Source organism: Barbus barbus (assembly GCF_936440315.1).
Source record: "Barbus barbus genome assembly, chromosome: 41".
Classification (NCBI taxonomy): Eukaryota; Metazoa; Chordata; class Actinopteri; order Cypriniformes; family Cyprinidae; genus Barbus; species Barbus barbus.
In genome coordinates this window covers 25601401-25626615 of record NC_136719.1, presented here as the reverse complement: position 1 = coordinate 25626615, position 25215 = coordinate 25601401, and the positions used below count along the sequence as shown (strand labels likewise).

General features: G+C 36.9%; 1 protein-coding gene across 2 annotated transcripts in view; it reads right to left on the bottom strand.

The window, feature by feature from the left end:
• LOC306860196 (uncharacterized protein) overlaps nucleotides 1-25215 on the bottom strand; it is a 38761-nt gene that overhangs the window by 9504 nt on the left and 4042 nt on the right. For both annotated transcript variants that reach the window (XR_013783367.1, XM_079401766.1), the window contains exons 6-8: nucleotides 14450-14515; nucleotides 12619-12699; nucleotides 5193-5273 (exon numbers count right to left, since the gene is read on the bottom strand). Coding sequence is in view for 1 of the 2 variants with exons in the window: in XM_079401766.1 (XP_079257892.1) it covers nucleotides 5193-5273; nucleotides 12619-12699; nucleotides 14450-14515 (228 nt within the window). In the remaining variant the exon portion in view is untranslated. The remainder of the gene's footprint in view (nucleotides 1-5192; nucleotides 5274-12618; nucleotides 12700-14449; nucleotides 14516-25215) is intronic.

Here is a 25215-nt window from a genome sequence, read left to right as displayed (position 1 = left end):
CAATGTTAAACCTGTTGCACACAATCTCCATCCGTCTGTCGTCTGATTGATAGTTGAGTTTATCCAGTAAAAGCTCTTTAGTGTAATTGTACAAATGTCCAGCTTCAGCTGCTGCTTCTCATGTCTCTTATTGTCAAATCTTGACTGATTTTTATCAAGCAAACATCTGAATAACTGCAGTCATATCTCCAGATGAACTCTTACTGGACTGAAGAAGCTCAGCTTTACTTGATTCTCCATCAATCATTTTGTAGATAAATCAGTGCGTCTCAAATCTGATCATCAGGATCTTTTGAGGAGCGTTTGTTTCCAGAAGCTTTACTTTCACTGTTCCTCAGCGGAGGAATGATCTTCATCTCACATCTTCATCTCTCAATCATTATATGTTTGGATCATTTCAATCTCATCTTATAAAGACATGTTATTGGAGATATAGAGTGACGACTGATATTTAGATCATTTTATGCGAGTATCTGCTGCATTGATTAAACAAGGTTCATGGTCATTTCAAGCAAACACTGAAAAGTACTGTATTTACACATGAAAAGTAACCTAGATTAATACATGCTGTACTAAACTGTTAATTCAAGATGGAAACAGTCTATTTGCTGAGTAAATATTAACCTTGAGCGATGAATGTGCGCTCTCTGAGCTTCCAGTAAAGAGATGTTTGTGGTGAAGGACTGAAACGCTAAACAAAACAAACCGTTTTCACATGAGAGACAGATCATGAACCAATCATCTGCTCATATACTGATCGACATGTTTTAGGCTCAGGTTAAATCGCATCGTCTGTTATTAATGCAGGAAAATCTGATCCACGAGGTGAACGCAGAAATCACTCAAGTGTGGTTATGTTTTTCAGGACAGAATCACATTTTACAGACGTCTGAACGCCGGACGCTTTGACTGAGATGTTTGTCCAGCCATCATAACCATATCTGGTAACATCTTCAGTGAGAAATGTCAAGACAATTACATTCGGACTTCAAATATTTGGCAGTTTTGTATCATTTCTGATATGCTTTAAAAGGGTGATATTTTCCAGTCATTTTGACCAAATAGACAATGGCGCCAATTAGATGCAAAATAATTTATATAAAACAAGGAATGTGCATATTTATTGGAATTAAATTTAAGAGTTATTTCAATTTCTAAGACTCTTATGGTAAAGTCTGTGATTAGATAAAATATTTTTATTTTATTTTAGATGGAATAAAAAAAAAGAGGAATATACAGGTACATCTAAAAAAATCTGAATATCATGAAAAAGGTCAATATTTTTTGTCACTCATTTCAGAAAGTGAAATTACAGTATTCTCAAGCTTGCGGTCATCCCTGTTGCTTGTGCACCTTTTCCTACCCAAATTCTTCCTTCCAGTCAACTTTGCATTTAATATGCTTTGATACAGCACTCTGTGAACAGCCACAGCTTTCAGTAATGACCCTCTGTGACTTACCCTCTTTGTGGAGGGCGTCAATGTTGTCTTCTGGACCACTGCCAGGTCAGCAGTCTTCCCCATTATTGTGGTTTCAAAGAACAAGAGATACCCTGAATTTATACTGTAGGGATGGTCATTAATTGAAGCTCAAATGTAAATATTCTAATATTTTGAGATACTGATTTTTGATTTTCATGAGCTGTAAGCATCAAAATTAAAACAAAAAAAGCTTTTGAGATGTTTTACTTTCCATGTAATGAATCTGAAATATATGAAAGTTTCACTTTTTGAAATAAGTTACAAGAAAAAAAGAACTTTCATGATATTCTATTTTTTTGAGATGCACCTGTATAAAGTAATCACAGACTTTACTTTACATTTACCTAGTCTTAGAAACCACAAAAACAGTCATAAGGGTCCATTTTAACATTTACAATTTAATATTTTTTTTATTTAATTAATATTTACACATCACATCACTGAATAAATAATCTTTCCATTGATGTATGGTTTGTTATGAAAGGACAATATTTGGCGGAGATGCAACTATTTGAAAATCTGGAATCTGAGGGAGCAAAAAAATCTAAATATTGAGAAAATCTCCTTTAAAGTTGTTCAAATGAAGTTCTTAGCAATGCATATTAATAATCAAAAATTACATTTGGATACATTTACAGTAGGAAATTTACTAAATATCTTCATGGAACATGATCTTAATATCCTAATGATTTTTGGCATAAAAGAAAAATGGATAATTTTGACCCATATTCAATGTATTGTTGGTTATTGCTACAAATATAGCTGTGCTACTGATGACTGCTTTTGTGCTCCAGGATATGGTTCCCAAATGTTAAATTTTTTTAGTTTAAAATTTAATATGGTTTTATATATAGATATTAGGGCTGGGCAAGTTAACGAGTTATCGCATTAACTAACGCCGACAATTATTTTATTGTGCATTAACGCAGTTTATTATTATTATTATTCTGAAAGTCCGATGCTCACTGGCTCTGAATACACTGTAAAAAAAAAAACACCTTATTTGTCTAAACCAGGGGTAGGCAACGTCAATCCTGGAGAGTTTAGCTCCAACCCTAATCAAACACACCTGAACAAGCCAATCAAGGTCTTCAGGATCACTGGGGCTACAGGCAGGGGAGGGTTTTTCAGGGTTGGAGCTAAACCTCTGCAGGACAGCGGCACTCCAGGACCGACGTTGCCTACCCCTGGTCTAAAGTGTTTGCAAACCAAATGTTATTGCACTTTTGTTCATATAGCAGTACTTTTAAATGAATTACACTACTTTTGAATTCATTATTGAATTTTGTGCATAATGTGATTAATCGCAGAAAATCATGCAATTAATCACGATTAAAAATTTAAAATGGGAACCAAACTGATAAATATTTATTGTTAATTAGTGAACAGAAACACATGAAGACATCAATAAAAATTATATTAGTCAATTGTTCATAGTAATTATATATAATTGTTTTAAACAAAAATAAATATATAATAATTATCATAATCATAAATATAATAAATATCTTTATTAGATTTATTTATATAGTAATTATGCACAGTTTTATTTTGCAACAAAAACAGAATATAAAAAAAACGGTATATGTGTATCCTGTAACAAAATAAAAAAAAGACTGATTTCATTTGAAATGTTACAAAATAGCAAAGTCACATCATGAGGACAAAACCAGAATTCTGTAGGAAAGACTTCCACGGCTGCTGATCCAGGGGCAGTGAGACTCAGAAAGCAGGTGTGTGTGAGGGCCGACAGGTGCGTAGGGCTTTACGGCTCCCACACGGCCCTCGGACCCCAGCCAGGGACACCAAAACACACAGCAAGAGAGACAGAACCAGAGCAAAGCATCTCTGATGAGCCCCAAAGCGCTCAAACTGCATAACTGTGGGGGAATTTATGAGCAGTGAAGTCATTCCCATAAAGCATTCTGTGTCAATTTCATACGCGCAGGAATAAATCAGGAGAGTATCAGCCAATGGACAGCCTCCGTTATCTCTGGGTATGTTTCAGTTCTTAACAAACACACACATTTCACTTCGGTGGCATTTACAAGGACAGGAAGCCGAAAACACATGCCGCATGCTAAGATTAGACCCAACGATTACACTAAAACATGTTTTTACTTCAGGAGCCGGGGCAGCTCGTTCCATTTTGAAATATGAAGTGATAAAATTATATCATTATATTTTTGACAGTATTTGATTTAATATAACAGCTGGAATTCATTAAAAGAATGATTTTGCCCAAAACAGCTAATGTCGCCAATTGAATGATTTAAATCCTTTTATGACAGCTTTTGATCAATGCATTTTCATGATTTTGGATTAGGTATTTTTGGGGTTAGAGTCAAATATTGTTTAGATATTTTGACAATTTGGGAACCAAATTAACAAATAATAAAATTATTCTTAACAAAATACATAAATTAATAAACAAATATCCATAAACATTTATTAATTAATAAAATAAAATAAATTATATATACAAAATAAATTCATAAATTCAATTAATAAATTAATATAGGAATTTGGGAAAAAATAATAAGTTACTTTTGACTAAACTGATAAATTTATTAAACAAAATACATTAAAATAAATAAACATATCAATACAATAAATGAATAAACAAACATTAATATAGAAATATAATTAATAAACTAATTAATACATAAATTTTGGAAATAAGCTAATAAATAATTATTATCTAACAAATTAATTAGTAAACAAAAAAGACATAATGAATAAATAAATAAATACATACATACATCTATTTGATGTATAAATAGGGAACCAAACTAACAAATAATAAATCATTATTAAATAAATCATTAAATAATTTTAATATATAATAAAAAAAGTTTCGTTAATAAATAATAATACATGATAAAGTGAAAAAGTACATGATATAGAAAATTAATAATCAGTCTAAAAGTAGAGACAGACAGAAAAGTCACACAGTATTAGGGCTGCAACAAACTATTATTTTGATAATCGATTAATCTAACTGTTATTAGGACTGCCACTAACGACTATTTTTATTACGATTAATCTATCGACTAATTTATCAATTAATCGAAATGATTAATTCCCACACAAAAAATTAACAATTTTACTTAAGAATATTATATTCAACTATATTTTATTAAACCAAATTTCTATGAAATCCTTTGTAAAGTGCAACAGAGCGCAAGAATCACTGAAATCAGTTCAGTATTATAGTGTGAGAAGGACAACATATCCATGTGTTCTAGTCTACTACTAATAAAATCAAAAAACACTTTTTAAAGGAGTATTTACCAGAATTTATTTAGGTGAAAAATTTAAATGTGCAGTATTTATGAAAAAAAAAAAAAAAATTTTTTTTTTTTTTTTTTTTTTTTATAAAATCAATTAATTAATCAGTAGGCTTTAGGCGATTATTCAGATTTTGTAAATGTTAAAATATTGAGTTATTCATATTCATATAGAGCTGCAAGCTGTAATTGTAACTGAAAGCGACACTGATTTTTCATCTTCAACACTGTGCAGCTGTTGCTTTAAAGCATCTTCTGTATAAAGCGCTTTATAAATAAACGTGACGTGATGTAACTTACTGTAGCCTGACAGCAGAGCTGCTGCAAACCATCAGATGCTTTCTGAACTGCTGTTTTCTCACCGCTGTCATGTTTATTTTGTTATTGAGAGGAAATTAGACAGTAGTCTATATATGATTACCTGAGAGAGTTGGGCTGTGTTTGCTCCGACTTCAGAAAGACTCTGATATCCTCCGGAGGACTGTGGACGTAGAACTTTAACCTGGAAACACAACACACATGAAATCAGCCTTCTCCAGAGAAAAAAACACTGTCCATTCACGCTATCTGTGTCCTCACTCGACAGGAGGGTGTGTGACGATAAGCTCGTGGTGAAAAACGCCTTTAAACTGCATTAGCAACACGGTTTACTTACATAACGTGATGTATCTGACTGAATCTGGCTGGATGCAGGAATGTATATTAAGAAAGTTAAACAGTGTCAGTTTTGAACTCATGTTGACTTTAACGGTGAATACACTCTCTCTCACACACACACACACACACACGATAGGCTCAGACTCATATGAAAGTCATGCCTGATATGATAAACTAGCTGGTTTGGTAACATATGCCAGTCATAAGTTTGGACACATTTGAATTTATGTTTCTCGTCGTCTTAAAAAGCTCTTGATTTAAAGGCTTCAGCTGATGTTCTGCAGACAAATATAAACCGTGTCTACATATAAAAGAAGTATTAAAGGGGTCATATGATGCGATTTCAAGTTCTCCTTTCTCTTTGTGTAACAAGCTGTTAATGCATAGATAAGATCCCTGAAGTTGCAAAGACTAAAGTCTCAAAACCAAAGAGATATTCTTTATAAAAGTTAAGACTTGTCCAGCACCTCCTAAAACAGCTCATTCAAACACACCCCCACATGTCTACATCACGGTGTGGGAAGATTTGCATGACACCGTATGCACAAACGTATGTGCAATGAAAGGGGGCGTAACTTTTATTCTGTCTGTAGTATAGTTTCTGCCGCCGGCACCATGTCCTGGAGACACTGTGTTTCGTGGTGAAAGCAAAAGTACTTTTCCAAAAGAGGACACAAATAGAAATCAGTGGTGAAGTTGTATTTACAACGCTGTTCCAGAATAATACAACGCAAATATTAGAGTGTGTGCAGCGCATTTTACGGAGGACTGTTTTCTGAACCTGGGAGAGAGTAGCCTACAGTCTGTACGTATGTATGGTAATGTCTATATGTAAATTGTTTATATGTAAATTGTCTATATGTAAATTGTTTCTGCAGTGTCTGGAGCACGCTCTCAAGAATTTCACTCACGAAGGCACACGTGCTGTGGTGATGTGACAATAAAAGTGATTTGATTTGATTTTTGATTTGATTTGAGTAGCCTACAGTGTGAACACTATGAATGGCTGTGAACAGCAATTCCAACGTCGCAAGGACAGTCTGGCGCTGACTCATAGCCTGATAGCTGACTCGGCATCACAATACGGTACGGGGCGTAACGTTTCCGTCTCACGCTGGAGGTATTCGGCCAATCAGAGCACGCCTCGCTTCTCAGAACGATGAGCTTTGTAAAAATCGGCGCGTTTCAGAAAGGCAACAATAATGTACAGTATGTGGAAAATAATGTGTTTTTTGAACCTTGAACCGCGTAAACATTGCATTACACCAAATACACAAAATAATGTTCTTTTTAGCAACGTCATATGACCCCTTTAAACTGAATAAGTTATAAAAATGTAAACTTTTTCCACTAACATTTCGCTGTTTCCAATTTTTGTGTGTGTGTTTTAATCTTATTTTTTTTCTTCTGGATTTCATTTTATTACTCAAAAATCATGCATAACCAATTGAAAACATAAGACCTATACAATAAAAACAACATCTTTAGAATTCTACAAAATTCCGTTTTATTATTTCCTAAATTCCATGTTAATTTTCCAAAATTCTGTTTTTTTCTGGATTCTGTTTAAATTAAATTCCCCAAATTCTAAAAAGCATTAATTAAATTCTAACATTCAAAAAAGTATTTCTAATCAAATGACCTTTAACAATTTAATGGTATATTACAATTTTAACAATAATAGTGGGCTTTAATAATATTTTATTTATTTTCTTCAGACATTCTTTGTTTAAATGTTTCTGGATTCATGATTTAATGCAAATTTATTATTAAAACAGCGAAAATCATTTTTAATTTTCAAAGTATAATATAACAACTATTTAATTTTTTTGGCAAACAATATGCAGCACAAAATATATAAAATAAAAATAGGGAAGAATAATTGTGATTATATTATTATTATTCTCATTATTATAGAAACATACATTATAATGAAAAGTAAATTATTAAACAGAACTGTTAACTGTACAAATTTAGGAACCAAATTAATAAGTAATAAAAGATTAATAAATTATTCATTAAATTAGTAAATGAACAATACATTAAAAATGAAGAAATCCAGTATAAACATATAATACAAAACAATAAAGTAAAACTATTTTTGGGGGATTGTAGTGAAGACCTTTGAATTTCTGTCTCTGATAATGGATTTATCAAAGGAAATGGTGAAATGGTAACAGACTCTACTCCAAGTTACAGCCCTACTTTTGATTTATTCGTCCAAATTCCATGTTACATTAAGTCCATGTCCATGACAGAACTCCATTAGTGTGATTTCAGAGATTTCATCGCTGCACTGTTATTCTATCATAAGGGAAACGGTCAGAATAAGTGCATGTGTCCAAACTCCTGACCATTCTCATCTATCCAGTGCTCGACGTCTCAACCCGCTGTGACACGTTTGCATTGTGTTCCTGAAGCCGATGGTTATCTTGATAAAAGCCATCGTTCATTTGAAGCACACGCAGACGGAGCCGAGCCGAAGCTGACAGCGCTTGCCGGTTCAGATTTTCTCCAAAACACACAAAGGCATTTAGATGGAAACGTGGAACATGTTCTGACAGATGATTCCTGAAATATAAACAATCCAGTCGCTGCTCTCGATGTTGCGTAACAAACAGAGACGAGAGAGAAAGGTTTGGACGTGTTGCTGAATCATTCGAACCCCCTGCTGTCTGTCAGGAGACGAGAACATGTGAGACCGTTTAGGAGGAGTTCAGTTGATTTGGTTTGTTGGATGTTTTCTAAACACAATTAGGTACAATTAAGAGGCTTGTAAGATCAGTAGAGATTTGGTAGTTTGCTGACAGTGTCTTCACCCTCAAGTCATCCGAGATGTAGACGAGTTTGTTTCTTCATCAGATTTGGAGAAATGTAGCATTACATCACTTGCTCACCAATGGAAGTGAATGGGTGCCGTCAGAATGAGAGTCCAAGCAGCTGATAAAAACATCACAATAATCCACACCACTCCAGTCCATCAGCTAACATCTGGAGAAGACTACATCTGTGTGTTTGATCTTAAAAACAGCAGAAATATAAATTGTGTCTGCATATGAATTTAAATATTAAAATTAACAACTTGTAGGGCCCTATGAAACCCACTTCATTTTTTCCAATTTTTTTTTTTTTTCTGTTTAAATTTTTCTGAATTCCGTTCCATTTTTTTCTCTGGATTTAATTCTACCCAAAAAAGCATTTCTAAGTAATTGAAATAATAAAACCTTTATAGTTTACAATAAAACAAGATTTTTAGGGTCTTATTATTTTTCTAAAGTCAGTTTTTTGTGTCAAATCAAAAAGCAATTGTCTTCAAAATAATCATTAGAAGATATACTTCGCGTTTTACGTCCATGTGTGGAGATTTTATAAGTTTATCTACCAACCAGAATCTTACTTGCCTATGTATTGATGTAATTAGTGACCTCTGTTAGAGTATAACTATTGGTGTCTAGAACATGTATGCAGAGCGGCCTACGAACTCCATTGCAGACTTCTGCTAAAGAAACTGCAAACTATTTTCTTCAGGAAATGTTTCTTTAATTAATCGCATCTCTGACTCCTGGTCTTTGTTCATCATACCTGATCCTTGGGTTTTAACTGTTATTCCCCAACAATAATAGTTCACCTCTTTAATCGACTCTGTTATGGAGAAATATGAATCAGCACTGATCTCCGGGCTAAAAGTCTTTAGCTGTTGAACGTCAGCATTGATTTTCACAATAATTTACACAACTATCAAATCCTCCCTGAAAGATGCCTGGATTTAAGAGCAAAAGATACCCAATTCTATTCTAGTGTTGATTTAATGGCCTATTTTCACACTATAAAGAGTTTATTTCTAACTCCAAACCGCAGCTTCATTTCTGCATTTACAGATGTTTTGTTGATCTGCAAGCCATAATAATGACGTGCTGATCCAAATGACCCTAAAACCGTTCCATGAAGAAACAATACAGAGAAAATGCTCCACTTCATTACGTTAATTGTCAAGTCATTACTGCATTTTGTGGAAAAGTTAAAAAATGAATCTGTCCCAGTTTTCCCTGTGAGTCTGACATCAATAAACCGCCGAAAAGGGCCAGACACAATCTCACTGACTGACAATGCTGCACTTACGCCACATTTCAGCTGTAAAAAATCATCGAGATCACATTAAACATCCGAAATGAGAAGCAGACGATCAAGAAATGTGAAAATGTCACACGCCACGATCAGATGTCACCTCAACATCACGTGTGCATTTTCTGCAGTTGGAGCTTGTTTCGATGGCAAGTTCAACAGGTGAACAAGGCCTTGTATGTGCTGCAGCTAAATACAGTTGTTAGTTCATCTTATAGTGTTTAATCTTGTTCTGCACGCATACAGTTCAGTCATTTACGGAGTGACAACTGCACTGTAAAACCGAATTAACTTCGGAATAATTCCGGCAGTGGCAACCGCATTTGTAGAAATTCTATATAGTGTGCATGGAACCAAACTGAACAACTAGTTGTTGACGTATTTAAATGTGCATTAGAAATCACAGTGAACAAGGTGTGTTTTTGACTCATTAGGGTTGCCAGATCTTACTATAAAAAACAGCAAATAAAACAAAGCACAAAATAAATTTATATCCAAAAACGTTACCTTGGAAATATGCCACATACCAAAATATTCTACTTAATTAGCTGCATAAAGTGGATCACTTTATGAGCCCAAAGACGCTTAAATAGGGATGCACCGACACTAAATTTCTCAGCTGATAACAATAACCGATTATTCAGAATGATATCTGCCAATACCGATAGTTTAGCTTTCTTAAAGAAAAAAATCTCTCCCAACTAATGCTGTAAACTATACAGACAGCCCTCTCATTTGGTACATTAGAGATTAAAATGAACAACACCACTATTATATTTAATGCTATTTATTTTGATATAAAAAATGAAAACTCAATTGCACATTAGGTACTTTTCATAAAACCTTGTCTTCATGAAAGATTTATTCAAATGCATATAATAAATCGTAAATAAGCTCCCTCTAGTGTTTTTAAAGCTAACTAATACTGTTCATACAATCCGCTGATGGTCGATAGATCACTGCTATGATTAACCGATACCGATTTTAGGCAGATAAATCTGTGCTTTATTAAGTGACGCTTATAATAAATGGACATGGCAACCCTTCAAGAGCGCGCTCTGCAAAGCAGGCCTCCAAACATACATTGGGGCAAATAAGTATTTGATACACTGCTGATTTTTCAAGTTTTCTCACTTACAAAGAATGGAGAGGTCTGTAATTTTCATCGTAGGTACACCTCAACTGAGAGACAGAATATAAAAAAAAATCCAGAAAATCACATTGTATGATTTTTGAATAATTAATTTCCATTTTATTGCATGAAATAAGTATTTGATACAGTAGAAAAATAGAACTTAATATTTGGTAGAGAAACCTTTGTTTATAATTACAGAGGTCAGACGTTTCCTGTAGTTCTTGACCAGGTTTGCACACACTGCAGCAGGGATTTTGGCCCACTCCTCCATACAGGTCTTCTCCAGATCTTTCAGGTTTTGGGGCTGTCGCTGGGCAACACAGAGTTTCAGCTCCCTCCATAGATTTTCTATTGGGTTCAGGTCTGGAGACTGGCTCGGCCACTCCAGGACCTTGAAATGCTTTTTACAGAGCCACTCCTTAGTTGCCCTTGCTGTGTGTTTGGGGTCAATATCATGCTGGAAGACCCAGCCACGACCCATCTTCAATGCTCTTACTGAGGGAAGGAGGTTGTTGCCTAAAATCTCACGATACATGGCCCCATCCATCCTCCCCTCAATACGGTGCAGTCGTCCTGTCCCCTTTGCAGAAAAGCACCCCCAAAGCATGACATGCTTCACGGTTGGGATGGCGTTCTTGGGTTTGTACTCATCCTTCTTCTCCCTCCAAACACGGCGAGTGGAGTTTATACCAAAAAGTTATATTTTGGTCTCATCTGACCACATGACCTTCTCCCATGCCTCCTCTGGATCATCCAGATGGTTTTTGGCAAACTTCAGACGGACCTGGACATGTGCTGGCTTGAGCAGGGGGACCTTGCGCGCGCTGCAGGATTTTAATCCATGACGGTGTAGTGTGTTACTAATGGTAACCGTTGAGACTGTGGTCCCAGCTCTCTTCAGGTCATTGACCAGGTCCTCCCGTGTAGTTCTAGGCTGATCCCTCACCTTTCTCAGGATCATTGTTACTCCACGAGGCGAGATCTTGCATGGAGCCCCAGTCCGAGGGAGATTGACAGTCATCTTGAATTTCTTCCATTTTCTAATAATTGCGCCAACAGTTGTTGCCTTCTCACCAAGCTGTTTGCCTATAGTCCTGTAGCCCATCCCAGCCTTGTGCAGGTCTACAATTTTGTCCCTAGTGTCCTTAGACAGCTCTTTGGTCTTGCCCATAGTGGAGCGGTTGGAGTCTGATTGATTGAGTGTGTGAACAGGTGTCTTTTATACAGGTAACGAGTTCAAACAGGTGCAATTAATACAGGTAATGAGTGGAGGATAGGAGGGCTTCTTAAAGACAAACTAACAGGTCTGTGAGAGCCAGAATTCCTGCGGGTTGGTAGGTGATCAAATACTTATTTCATGCAATAAAATGGAAGTTAATTATTTAAAAATCATACAGTGTGATTTTCTGGATTTTTTTTATATTCTGTCTCTCGCAGTTGAGGTGTAGCTACGATGAAAATTACAGACCTCTCCAATCTTTGTAAGTGGGAAAACTTGAAAAATCGGCAGTGTATCAAATACTTATTTGCCCCACTGTAAACAACACATCTCCGAACATAACGAGTCTTTGGTCGCTGTAATATTGCTTTGGTCAAAAATAGCAGATGCCAAACATGAAACGGCAGAAGATTAGAGTTTAGATTTAGAAGATTTGTCTGTAGATTTACTCGCAGAAAAGGTTGAAAACACAGGTTGGCAATAAGACACTTTCATTTGAGCAGATGGAGATCGCTAAAATCCAGCATATAAGAAGCTTGTTTTATTGTAGTAAAGTGTACTCAAGGTCGCCAGTTTGGGAAGATCAAGTAAAAGACCGGGTAGAAAACGCATATGGGAGATTCAAACTGAAATCTGGCAACCCCACCCATGAAAACCTGTGGAGGATAAATGTGGCACTGATGAAACGTGGATGTTTGATGGGACGATACGTACTTTTGCCGTTTGACTGGATCTGATTCTGAGGGATGAATGTAGTCGTTGAGAATCTGATCAAGCTGCTGGTTATCAGGACACCTGAGGAAAGAGAAAATCCAATAATGAAAACAAACAAAAGAAGACAACTAAAATAAAGAGCGCACCCTAAAATGAAAATGATGTCAATATGTATCCACCCTTAGGGGACAAACATCATTTTGAAGAAACGTCATGCAACTCTTTTTCATTCAATAGTTCAAAGCACTTTCTTGTTGTTGGTTGTTTTAAATGTATTGCCATATATCAGCTTCACAGGCTACTAGGGGTGGGAGAAAAAAAAAAATCGATTCTTTTTAAAATGATTTAAAAATCGATTGGTTTACCTCAGAATCGATTTTATTTTATTTTTTCCCAAGAGGTGGTGGGGAGAAGTTAGCGCTTTGTAACTCTAACAGAGGGCGAAATGTATCGGGGCGCAGACGATCGTTGTTTTTGTTAATATGACTCATCATATACAGTCTCTTTTAAGAGTCTGATCAACTATTTTCCATTGTCCAGTCTTTAATATAAAAATCACTAGTGACTGCTAAGATGTTGTGTTTTTTTATTATTGTGACAGTCTGTATATTAAGTGTATCATTCAACTTTTTCCCATGGTCCAGAGTTAAAAACTAAAATCGCAACACATAGCAATATCGAATTGCAATACTTGTAGAATCGAAATTCTTAAAAAAATTGCAATACATATCGTATCGGCACCCAAGTATCGTGATAGTATCGAATCGGGAGGTAGGTGTATCGTCCCATCCCTACAGGCTACTGCATGGCAGATACAGATTTTATATAATTCAAATTTTTTGGATCCATTTTACAAAACTTTAGGTCCATCTAAGTTAAAAATCACTGTCTCATGATGCATTATCTATATACTATGCATTATCAATAAATGCCCACAAGTCAGTCTAATATGGCTTATAGTAAACCTTCTATACACAATTTAGTCATGTCTGGATTTCATATTTCTCCCACCACACAATTTATTTCAAATCATTTGTCATTTTGACATTTTTCCCATTCTGCTTGACAGTTATCTACTGAACTACTCATTGATTAAGAGCTTGAGATGTTTTTGTTTATTTTTGTAATTTTAGAGATCTTGGTTACTCTGAAATTTTCTTCAAAACATCTAGGATTTCATGGATTTGGAATGATATAAAGGCCATTATGATGGTTGAGAGAGTGAATACTTAAGGATTTTCCATTTTTGATCAACTACTGGCTTGTCATGAAATTATTCGTTTTATTTTTTCCCAAATACCAGTTTTATTCCATTTTAATGGTTGAATAAATTAATTGGTTGAATTATAAATTAATTGATTACTAAAATAATTTAATTGTATAAATTAAACGTTAAAATAAAAAAAAATTTGGGGGCACAACTATATTGGGAATTTTTTCCCAAATTCTATGTTTTCCATTTTAATTTAACTACACTTTAATGGTTTACTACTTTTTAACAATTAAAAAGCATGCATAATCAACTGAATTCATAAAACTTTAACAATACAATTTTTGAACAATTTTTGAAGACATTTTTAGAGCCGTATGAAATCCATCCATTTGATTTTTTCCCAAATTCCAAGTTTTCCATTTAAATTTTTCTGGGTTTCGTTTTAACGGTTAAATTAAAGTTTAGTAATCAATTAACTGCCAATCTGCATTTTACTGCAAATTAAATTTTTATGACTAGTTTCTGCGATTCCTGCATCACGGAATCACAGAATCCTCAAAGCGCCGAATAAACACTTTTAAAACACAAAAACAGTAGAGAAGAGAAGGGCTTTTATACCTCTCTGAATAAACCGCGTCACTCTGAGGAAAATGGATCTTCAAATACCAGTAGATTCGTCCTTCCCTGCAGGAACAAAACAAGAAAACTGAGTAACGCTTTCCAAAACACCATCCGGACCTCATACCACACTATATGTCCAGCTCCGGAGTGACTGACTCACATCAGAGCAATTATCAGATCGATGAGATGCATTGAACTCATAGATGACTAGATGTTCTAACAGAAAGGCCATTGTTTTGTTCCTTGAAGGTCAGTTTGACGGCCAACAGCAAATGTGTTTTCCAGTAATGAAACTCTGACAGCATCAGTATGTACGGCAGTAAATGGTGGACAGAAGCACAGGCCTGTCAGGCATGAAACATCACTATTTACTGGAACAACATGTTGGTGCTTCGATGGGCCAGCATTGCTAATGTAATCGAGAAGGTGTGCATTTGGAGGGAGCGAATCGATGCTGGGCATTACGGTTATCATGACGACAATTCAGCTGGCCGAAAGCCTAGAGCTGAGCCGTGGATCTGGAGCACAGACAAAAAAATGAAGGCTGTCTTTACGAGATCCAAAGACCCTGAAACAACGCTGACCGCTTCACAGCTGCTGCTAAGAGTTTTATATTCTTAATGCAACACGCATCAGCGTTCGATTGAGTCACGCTTGGCTCGGTCAGCGCAATCCTGGTGCTGTTCGGCTTCAATATGAGGCTGAACAGAAGAAATACAAGCCCTCAGAGTGCTGTGATCGGGCCTCTGTTGGGCGCGTGGATGCCAGCCGCATCTGCTGAAGACTCACTGCAGTTTATCCAATTCAGGGTGAAGAAATAAGCCACGAGATCTGCTTCGCAACTCAGTTGAGCGGAGACCAATTATATGAAAAATGAGGAATAATGTCAAGTAGAAACTATAAATGGGATAATTAAATCACAGTCGGTGTGAACGCTCAGTAATTGGAGGTTGTTTAATGGTTGGCAACCAATGTAACCACACGATCAATCACTATTCAACTTGTCACAATGATCGTGTTCACAGTTAGCTAGTTTGTTCTCTATTTCAAATTTCCCAATGTTCACATTTTAAATAAATTGTACATTAAAGAGATTAAAGACATGAACCGAACCAACCGGCTCTATGATTAATCACAATATTACAAATTTAGATTTGATAAAAATATATAAGGGAATGAGCTGCAGACCCATCAAGCATTGCATTGGATGTAACTGAAATAAAATGAATGGAGAAAAATATAAAACTATGTTGGTTATAGTACAGATACATTATATTTTAAGTTTATTACACAAAATTTTATATATACAGTGCTATGCATAAGTTTAGGCACCCATGCTAAAGTTGACTAAAAAGAGGAATGAAAAAATCATCTTTTGGAAATTGAACTTAATGCCTTAATTAAAAAAATTGGGAAAAATCCTACCTTTAAGGACACCAATTTTCTTTGTGAATGAATAATGTATCGTAAATAAATAAAAATAAATAATAAATAAAGTTCCCTTGGCTTTTGGAATTAAAATAGCCCCACATCATCACATAGCCTTCACCATACCTAGAGATTGGCATGGAGTACTTTCCATAAGATCACCTCTCAATGCAAATCAAACCAGCTATTAGGCTAACTCAAATAAAACCATGCCAATCTCTAGGTATGGTGAAGGCTATGTGATGATGTGGGGCTATTTTAATTCCAAAAGCCAAGGGAACTTTATCAGGATGCATAGTATCCTGGATCCATGAAGTAACTGGCCTTTAAAAATAAAAATCTGCCTGCCTCTATAGGAATTTAACATAGGGGTGCCCAAACTTATGCACCCTGTATTTTAAGGAAGAACATTTATTTATTTACGATACATTATTCATTCACAAAGAAAATTGGTGTCCTTAAAGGTAGGATTTTTCCCAATTATTTTAATTAAGGCATTAAGTTCAATTTCCAAAAGATGATTTTTTTATTCCTCTTTTTAGTCAACTTTAGCATGGGTGCCTAAACTTATGCATAGCACTGTGTATGTATATATATATATATATATATATATATATATATATATATATATATATATATATATATATATATATATATAGAGAGAGAGAGAGAGAGAGAGAGAGGGAGAGATAATATTTTACAGATATATAACTAACATTTTGAAAAATACTTGGATAGATAGATAGATAGATAACATTTTTACAATATATTTTAAGTTTGAATAATATGTTATTAAATATTTTATTTTGTGCGCAAAAAATGTGCAACTGTTGTAGGTTTACTGCAAAATATTACACACACACACACACATTATACACATTTGTCTTTGTCTGCAGGATCAGGAGTAGTGTAGTTTTTTTATCTACAATTAAACAATTTTTTAAAAATGAAGCACATCTATATCGATTAACAACCTAAGAGCTTATGTTCAGTATTTATTTTGAATAAAAAAGGGGGGAAGCATAGAATTTTACTTCTGCAATCAGACTGTTGCACTGAATCGCAGCTCATCCGGCAGATTTTAACACCATGACTGCTTGTTTGATGAGCTCTTAACATGACATGTCTCTTGTTTAACTTTGCATGAGTCAAAATTCTGCAAAGGTGGAATAAAACACTCAGCGCCGATTTATTTGCTACATATGTCAAGAATCACATGACTAAGATGAGAAGAATCACTGACATGCCCATCATCCACCAACTCATCTGCTTCCATCCAACCCCGCGTGCCAATCCAAACCAGATGGCACTGTTACACAACCAGAACATTTTATTAGTTCCTCCGAAACGCATTCTTCAGATGCAAGATCAGATACGGAGGTCCTGGCAGCAGGGTTTGGACTGAATTTCCAGCCTGAGGTGGGCAGCAGGTCGGGGCGGAGGTTTGGTTGGTGCGCCGCAGTGGAGGAGGGTTTCTTTTGCAGGTGTAAAGACGCTCCCTCCAGGCAAAGGAATTTATGGGTTTGCTCGGGCTTGGCGGCCCGCTGGAGCTCAGGGTGGAGGCGTGGCGGAAAAGGCTTGGAATACCAGGTGTGAAGGTATTGTTACGCCTCCAATGGAAACTTTTTTTTGCTCTAATGGGAAAAGGGATTTTCTTCCTCAACATTTTTGGCTTGCTTTCTAGTAGAAATGACTAAACACTCTTAAATCAAGATACTTTAACTTAGGATCCAAAATATCATAATATATATTTCTTGTTTGCTGAGAAATTGATTCAAATTAAGCTTACAATTTAAATGAAATCAAATATCTACCAAGGGAGACAGAAAAACAAACTATGTAATTGGAGTCTAAGAAATCTAGCAGGTTTAAGGCCCATTCACACAAAGGACGATAACTATAAAGATAACGATAAAGTTCTAAAAATCATTCTCAATATTAAAGAATAGCAGAGCCACACCACAGCTATAACGACAAGGGAAAGGGAAGTGGTGTGTGGCCAAGTATGGTGACCCATACTCAGAATTTGTGCTCTGCATTAAATCAATCCAAGTGTACACTCAGTAGTGAACATACACCCGGAGCAGTGGGCAGCCAATGCTGTGGCGCCCGGGGAGCAGTTGGGGGTTTGGTGTCTTGCTCAAGGGTCTTACCTCAGTCGTGGTATTGAGGAAGGAGAGAGTGTTGGTTATTCACTGCCCCCACCTACAATCCCTGCCGGACCTGAGATTCGAACCCACGACCTTCGGGTTACAAGTCCAACTCGCTATCCATTATGGATAAAGGCACAGAGAAACAATATCATTGGAATCACTTTCAGAACAATTGTTTCCAGCTCATGAACGATACAAACATTGACGCCCAATCAGAATCCATCCTGCTATAACGAGCTCGAGAATTTAAAGCTGCAGATGAGCGTGTGCTTAGAACAAAGACGATATCGTCAGTTGGATTGGATGCTAATATCGTTACATTTATAGTTATCGTTCTTGGTGTGAACAGGGCTTAAGGCTTTAAAGGTATTCATTAAAACCCTTGTGAACATACTTATCTGAGAGAGAAGAAACAGCACGGTTACTTATTGTTAATATTTGCTAAGTCAGTCATCACTAACTAAAATCTGAATGGAATAACTTCATATTCATATAGAAATAAGACTTTGAGAAAAGTTTATGCACTTTATGACGTGTTTTGACCATTTGGGACAGAGACTCATGAGCAGTTGACAAACTCAAAAGTGTTGAACCCACTGCTGTATGTAGGATAGACCTAGCGGTAGAACTAGGTATTGCAGTCCAAATTCTAAATCCTGGAGAGGGTTTTTTTCACCCGGCCCCTCCTCCTCAGACTTGAGCACAGGCAGGTTTCCAGATTAATGACACCAACATAAACGAGCACACATGACGATGAATAAAATGAAATACGCTGTGTTTTCCGCCAACTGGCAACCCAGGGTGCCAAAATACTATTGGGTAAACTGGCAGTGGGCGGGTTTCACATAACAAAACAGAGACCGACATTCTGGCCCGGAACACACATTTTCAAAGGAGAATAACTGACTGTAGCATTGTTTTTCAGATAAACAAGTATGTTAACTTAGCATGTTTCTTAAATATCTGCAAACATATTATGGTATTTTTATGCTTTAGAAGAGTACAGCACCTTTAAATGTTTTATCTTCTTTTTATTTGAGTTTTAAAAATGTACCTCTAAAACTCGAGTGTTTGATCATGTCTAAATACACATTCAAATGTATTTAACCCTAAATACTACACTAAGGCCCGGTTTCACAGACAGGGCTTAGACTAAGCCAGAAATAGGACATTTAAGTAATTTTTATAAACATGCTTAGAAAAAAACATTACTGGGGTGCATCTTGAGACAAAACAAAGGCACTGATATATTTTAAGATCAGTCAGAGCAAGTTATTTCAGTTGAAACAGCTCAGACTTACATTTTAGTCTAGGACTAGGCTTAAGCCTTGTCTGTGAAACCGGGGGTAATTGTAATATAAATACTAAGCATATTCGAAAATGTTATATTTTAAATGGCCATTCTTGGATCATTATTACACATATTATTTAATACAAAAAAACTCAAAATATTAACTAAATAGAACAGAACTATACAGCACAATTATTTAATTGATTACATTGGTCACATTTTACTGCCAAAGGAGTATGACAACATATTAATGCTCTTTATCACCCCCCAGAATAAAATGCTATTGTACATAGGGTTGGGTACCAAACTCGGTACTTTTAAAGGGTTAGTTCACCCAAAAATGAAAATTCTGTCATTAATTACTCACCCTCTTGTCGTTTCAAACCTGTAAGTCGGAAAACAAATTAAGATATTTTTGATGGAATAGTCCATGTGACATTTTACTCCTCAATCTATCTCATCCATTTCACACAAAATATAAAACGAAACGTGAGCGTTCAAATCACCATCCGAACAGGTTTTGTTGTTCATAATGATGCTGGAATACAGAAGGAGATCAGGATTCTTCAGTGATGAGCTCAGGTCATCCTGCTTATTCACCTGTTGTAGGCCCTGGGCGAGGAAAAATCATAAAGCGCTGTCTTAGCTTTCACAGCACCTGGTTAGCCCTCAGCTAGAGCTCCAACTGATCGATCACGTCCAGATCATTTCTCACGCGGTCCATGTTGCTGAAGCCAAAGGACATCGAGTACTATAAAGATACTTGAGTAACAGAGTTATCAACACAGATCCAAGACCTCAAAACGGCCTTTGTTTTAGCCCAGTCTGGAGAGTTTGTGACAAATTTAAGTCTTGCATCAAACTGCTTGTGTCGTTCTGTACTGGTACCGAAACACAAGTTTTGCGCAATGCAGAACACAAAAGGTTAATCGATGTAAACAACGAACAGATTAAGAAAATCAACAAATAGCAGAGTTCAGGTTTAATGAGAGCCAATAGGCTTGGCTGCAGACCAGCACATGCACTCAGACCAGGGTTGGAAATTAAGGAGGATTGTGGAAAAAAATGCCATGAAAATGAACAAAAATGCCCCATAACTTCAATTAAACAATGTATTATGGCTGTCGCAATTAAAATTAAATGTGAAAAAATAAATGAAGTGTCATTTCAAAAGAACATTTAGACTCGCTCACACTGCATCACTGCTTTTACACGCTGTTTTGTGCACCTTATCAATAATCACGCACGTTTCTGTTGAACTTAGGAATTGGCCAATCAGAGGTGCTTAGATTAGTCAGCACTGAAAACCCTGGAGCTATGGTGAGTGCGCACGCTTGTGAATTTCCTCATCATAAACAACACAGTGCAGACACGATGTAAATAAAAGATTCATTTCGTAGCCTCAGTGATTATAAACGGAGTCGTTGCACAACTTGTGCTAGACTAGACTAACATGTTTGTCTATGAAGCCAGAACGTGACGAACCCAAAACATTTGCTATTGTTTTCTATATCAATGTTAATAATCATTATTACAATATACAGCTATAATCTTTAATAGTGATTTTTGCGGTAATATTGCAGCCCTATGAGCTCCTGTTTTTTTACATGTATAATTTAGATAACATTTTAAACCGTCTATTGTTATTGTCAACAGTTTAAAATATTGATTAAAAGTAATTGGGTAAATTTAAGTAATACTAAAAACAACATAGTATGGTGATTATAAAAATTGCCCTCACAAACGTAAAAAAAATTCCAGGGGGCAACCATTTCCCCTTAATGGAGAAGTTAATTTCTGACCCTGTCTCAGACTGCACTTCCACAAGTGACGTCACTTGCAATCTTTTTTTTTGTTTTATTGAATCTCAACATTTCACAACAATAGCCAGGTGGTGCAGACAAGAAACAAAAGATTACAGTAACACTTGCAGTCTCCACCTGCCCTCTCCACTTCCTGCGACGTCACCTGCATTTGACACAAATCATGCACATTGCCAATGGAGACAAGATACTGCGGTGGTTAAACGACTAGAAGTAATTTAGGACTATAACATACAGGGTCCTGTAAATCACTTGTAGAGAAAGACAAGACCAGCAAATGTTTGATTAATAAAATTTAATTTAACCATTAAAACAGAGTCTATAGAAATTCAAACAGGAAAAAACGGAATCCTGAAAAATTCAAACGGAAAAAAACGGAATTTGGGAAAAAATAAAATGGATTTCATAAGGCTCTAAAAACCCTAGCAACTGCTTAGTTAAACCATCCCAGCAACCACCCAGCAGCACAATCCCAGTCAATCACAAGAACAGATTTGCAACTGCATAGTAACGCCCTGGAAACCAACCACAACACCCTAGCAACTGCTTAGAAATCTTAGTAAGAATAGCAAAGCATCCATCAACAACACCCAAGCAACTCCCTGGCAACCACACAGAACACACTAATAATAGCCACTCAGAAAAACTTAGCAACCGCATAGCAACACCCTGGCAACCACCCAAAACTAGAATTACGCTGGTGAGTTTTGCACAGGTAAATGACAATCACAGTATCTTTAAAAACTGTAAAAATGTAATGTACTTTTAAAAAAGGTGTAACAGTCGAATCTGTTAAAAGGCCAAAAACCCACGAGGACTCATTCCAACAGCAGCGTAATGACAGCTGCAAAAGAAGTCAACGTGACAACAGACGTAATGAATGTGTTATTCTACATGACATCCTAAAGGTAACAGCTCGTATGTGCTCAAACACTGTGCTCGCCCTTCACCTCAGGCAGATGTTGCACGGAGAAGTCTGCGTAGAGCCTAAAAGCCGACACCAGCGTCCCAAACGCGGCTAACTGTGCCAGCGCAGAGAGAAAACTAAATGACCAGAACACTGCAATCTGACAGAACGACGGTGTGAAAGAGAAAAGCCAGATGCTACAACCGCACATGGTGACAGCAAAACACAACGGCAGCCGTGGACGAAAAAATGCGCCAACAACGCCACAGACAGGAAAAATCCTGGTGTCCCCACTGTAAACCCAGCAAGCACATGGGCGTCGTCTCAGCACAGGACACCATGTTCCACCCACGAGATGCCAAAACGAACGCTGTTCATTATTTCCTAAAGAATTTGCGAATTCTGCTAAGTGGCTTGTTAAGGAGCTGACAGCGATCCTCCCGAGGAAGCGCACGCAACAGCTTTACAGTGATTTAGACTCATTTGGGGGCAGTAAAACTTAGTAAGTAAAACATCTAGAGCACATGTTCCAGCAGTAAACAGCACGCCAACAAGGAGCGTCCTGAAACACAACCGAAGTAGTGAACTTTGACCCAAACGCAAGAAAAGCGGCGCACTGCGATCGGTCAAGTTTGCACCACATGCGTCCGACGCGTGTCGTGGAATCTGAACGTTCGTTTTCATGAAACACAAAGAGTGAGACATTCTTGGCTTTATCGTCTGCATCACGCCGGCCACTAGCACATCTGTCGCAGACGGACCCTGGCGAGCCGCGAGTATCTGGCCCGAGCGCAGCGTGTCGCTAACCATGAACAGTTGCTGAACATCTGCTTCTGATATTGTGTACTTGGTACATTCTGAAACTGATTTCTCTCCGCATTTGTCCTGCTTCTGTCGGTCTTACCAGTGCATGAATGAGATTCAGTTTAATGTCATCTGTATGTAATTAGATATGGATCATCACATACTGTACATAAACATCTGCTATAGGGCTTGACATACGCTTTCAGTCAAATAAGTTCTGATCCACACTGCAGCTTATTTTGGTCAAGACATGCCCACTAATAAAAGAACATATGAGTCATGACTGACAAGTAAAGCAACCGATCTCTGTTTTGATGAAGTGTTAAGGGCAAGATCATCTGATATAGATTACTGTAGAAAAAACAGAAGCTGACACAAAATGGCAAACTAACCCTTCCTATTTTTGAAATGAATGTTGTTGACCTTATTGTGACTGATTCAACTATACAAACGTTTATTAATTTTACTTGTTTATTCATTTATTTGCATTAAAATATCACGGCTTTGAGAATAACATACCTTGACCTACCAGTGAACTTCAATCACTTTGTTTGTTTAAACCCCGCCCCTTTTGTATAATCAACTGCAAGCTTGTATTCAGATCTGCCGCCATCCAATCAGCAACCAACGGACGGCACCATGACCCCGTCCTTTTTCTTTTTTGATAAATTTACGTCACAGTTCCGAAGAACAGATCTGTCGCTAGTTCCGTTACATCGGGACTTTGAATCTCAGCGCAAAGTACAGAAAATCTAAAACTTCAGAGAAATAAATCACTTGATGCCACTTAAATGCTAAACTTTGTTCTTAGTTCTTGCTCAATAGTTCTTGCTTTGTGAACCTGGTACGACAACCTCGTTTCCAGATGGACCGATTAAAAACAAAAATGGTACTTTACTCCAGGAAGCTGACAGCCGATCAGATTGCCAGATCAAAAAGTCTGAAAGCTTGCCACTTGTCCCAAAACAACTACATTAAATAATTATAAAAATGGGACAAGGCATCAGAAATATGAAGTCAACGATATAGTGATTCATAATTTCTGCATGATGTGTACAACATGACCCTGACATGTGGAAACAGAAGGTTTTTCCAGCTGGACTAATGTTCCTCTGATTATTCTTCATTACAGGTGAAACGCTTACTAGTGATTATAATACAGGCTATTTGTGCTAGGGTTGTTGATGTTTCATTAATCATTGATTATTTGTTGTTAATATTTAAACCGATCAGGAACAGTAATAAAGCAAGCAAGCAACAAATAATTAAACTAAACCACATGTTGCAGCACCAGTTCAAGGTAAAATTCAATTTTAATGCAAATGCAGCTTTAAACACAAGGAATCACCATCATTATCCAAATATTGCTAAATATAATGCCAATAAATACAGCTGAGATTGATAATACTGATATTTCAAATTTACCCACAAATTAATTTTTTTTTTTTTAATGTTTTATCAACATACTTGTACTTTTGACATTCTTAATTAGTACACACAGCCCGGCAACCCATTCAGCCAATCACAGTGCTCCTGGAACTCACTCGACCAATCACAAGAATTCAGCCAACTACTAATGCCCTCGTTCACTACAGCCAATTACAAGCACCCCAGCAACGCCGCCAGCCAATCACAGTGCTCCTGGAACTCACTCGACCAATCACAAGCATTCAGCCAACTACTAATGCCCTCGTTCACTACAGCCAATCACAAGCAGCCCGGCAACTCATTCAGCCAATCACAGTGCTCCTGGAACTCACTCGACCAATCACAAGCATTCAGCCAACTACTAATGCCCTCGTTCACTACAGCCAATCACAAGCACCCCAGCAACGCCGCCAGCCAATCACAGTGCTCCTGGAACTCACTCGACCAATCACAAGCATTCAGCCAACTACTAATGCCCTCGTTCACTACAGCCAATCACAAGCAGCCCGGCAACTCATTCAGCCAATCACAGTGCTCCTGGAACTCACTCGACCAATCACAAGCATTCAGCCAACTACTAATGCCCTCGTTCACTACAGCCAATTACAAGCACCCCAGCAACGCCGCCAGCCAATCACAGTGCTCCTGGAACTCACTCGACCAATCACAAGCATTCAGCCAACTACTAATGCCCTCGTTCACTACAGCCAATTACAAGCACCCCAGCAACGCCGCCAGCCAATCACAGTGCTCCTGGAACTCACTCGACCAATCACAAGCATTCAGCCAGCTACTAATGCCCTCGTTCACTACAGCCAATTACAAGCACCCCAGCAACTCATTCAGCCAATCACAGTGCTCCTGGAACTCACTCGACCAATCACAAGCATTCAGCCAACTACTAATGCCCTTGTTCACTACAGCCAATT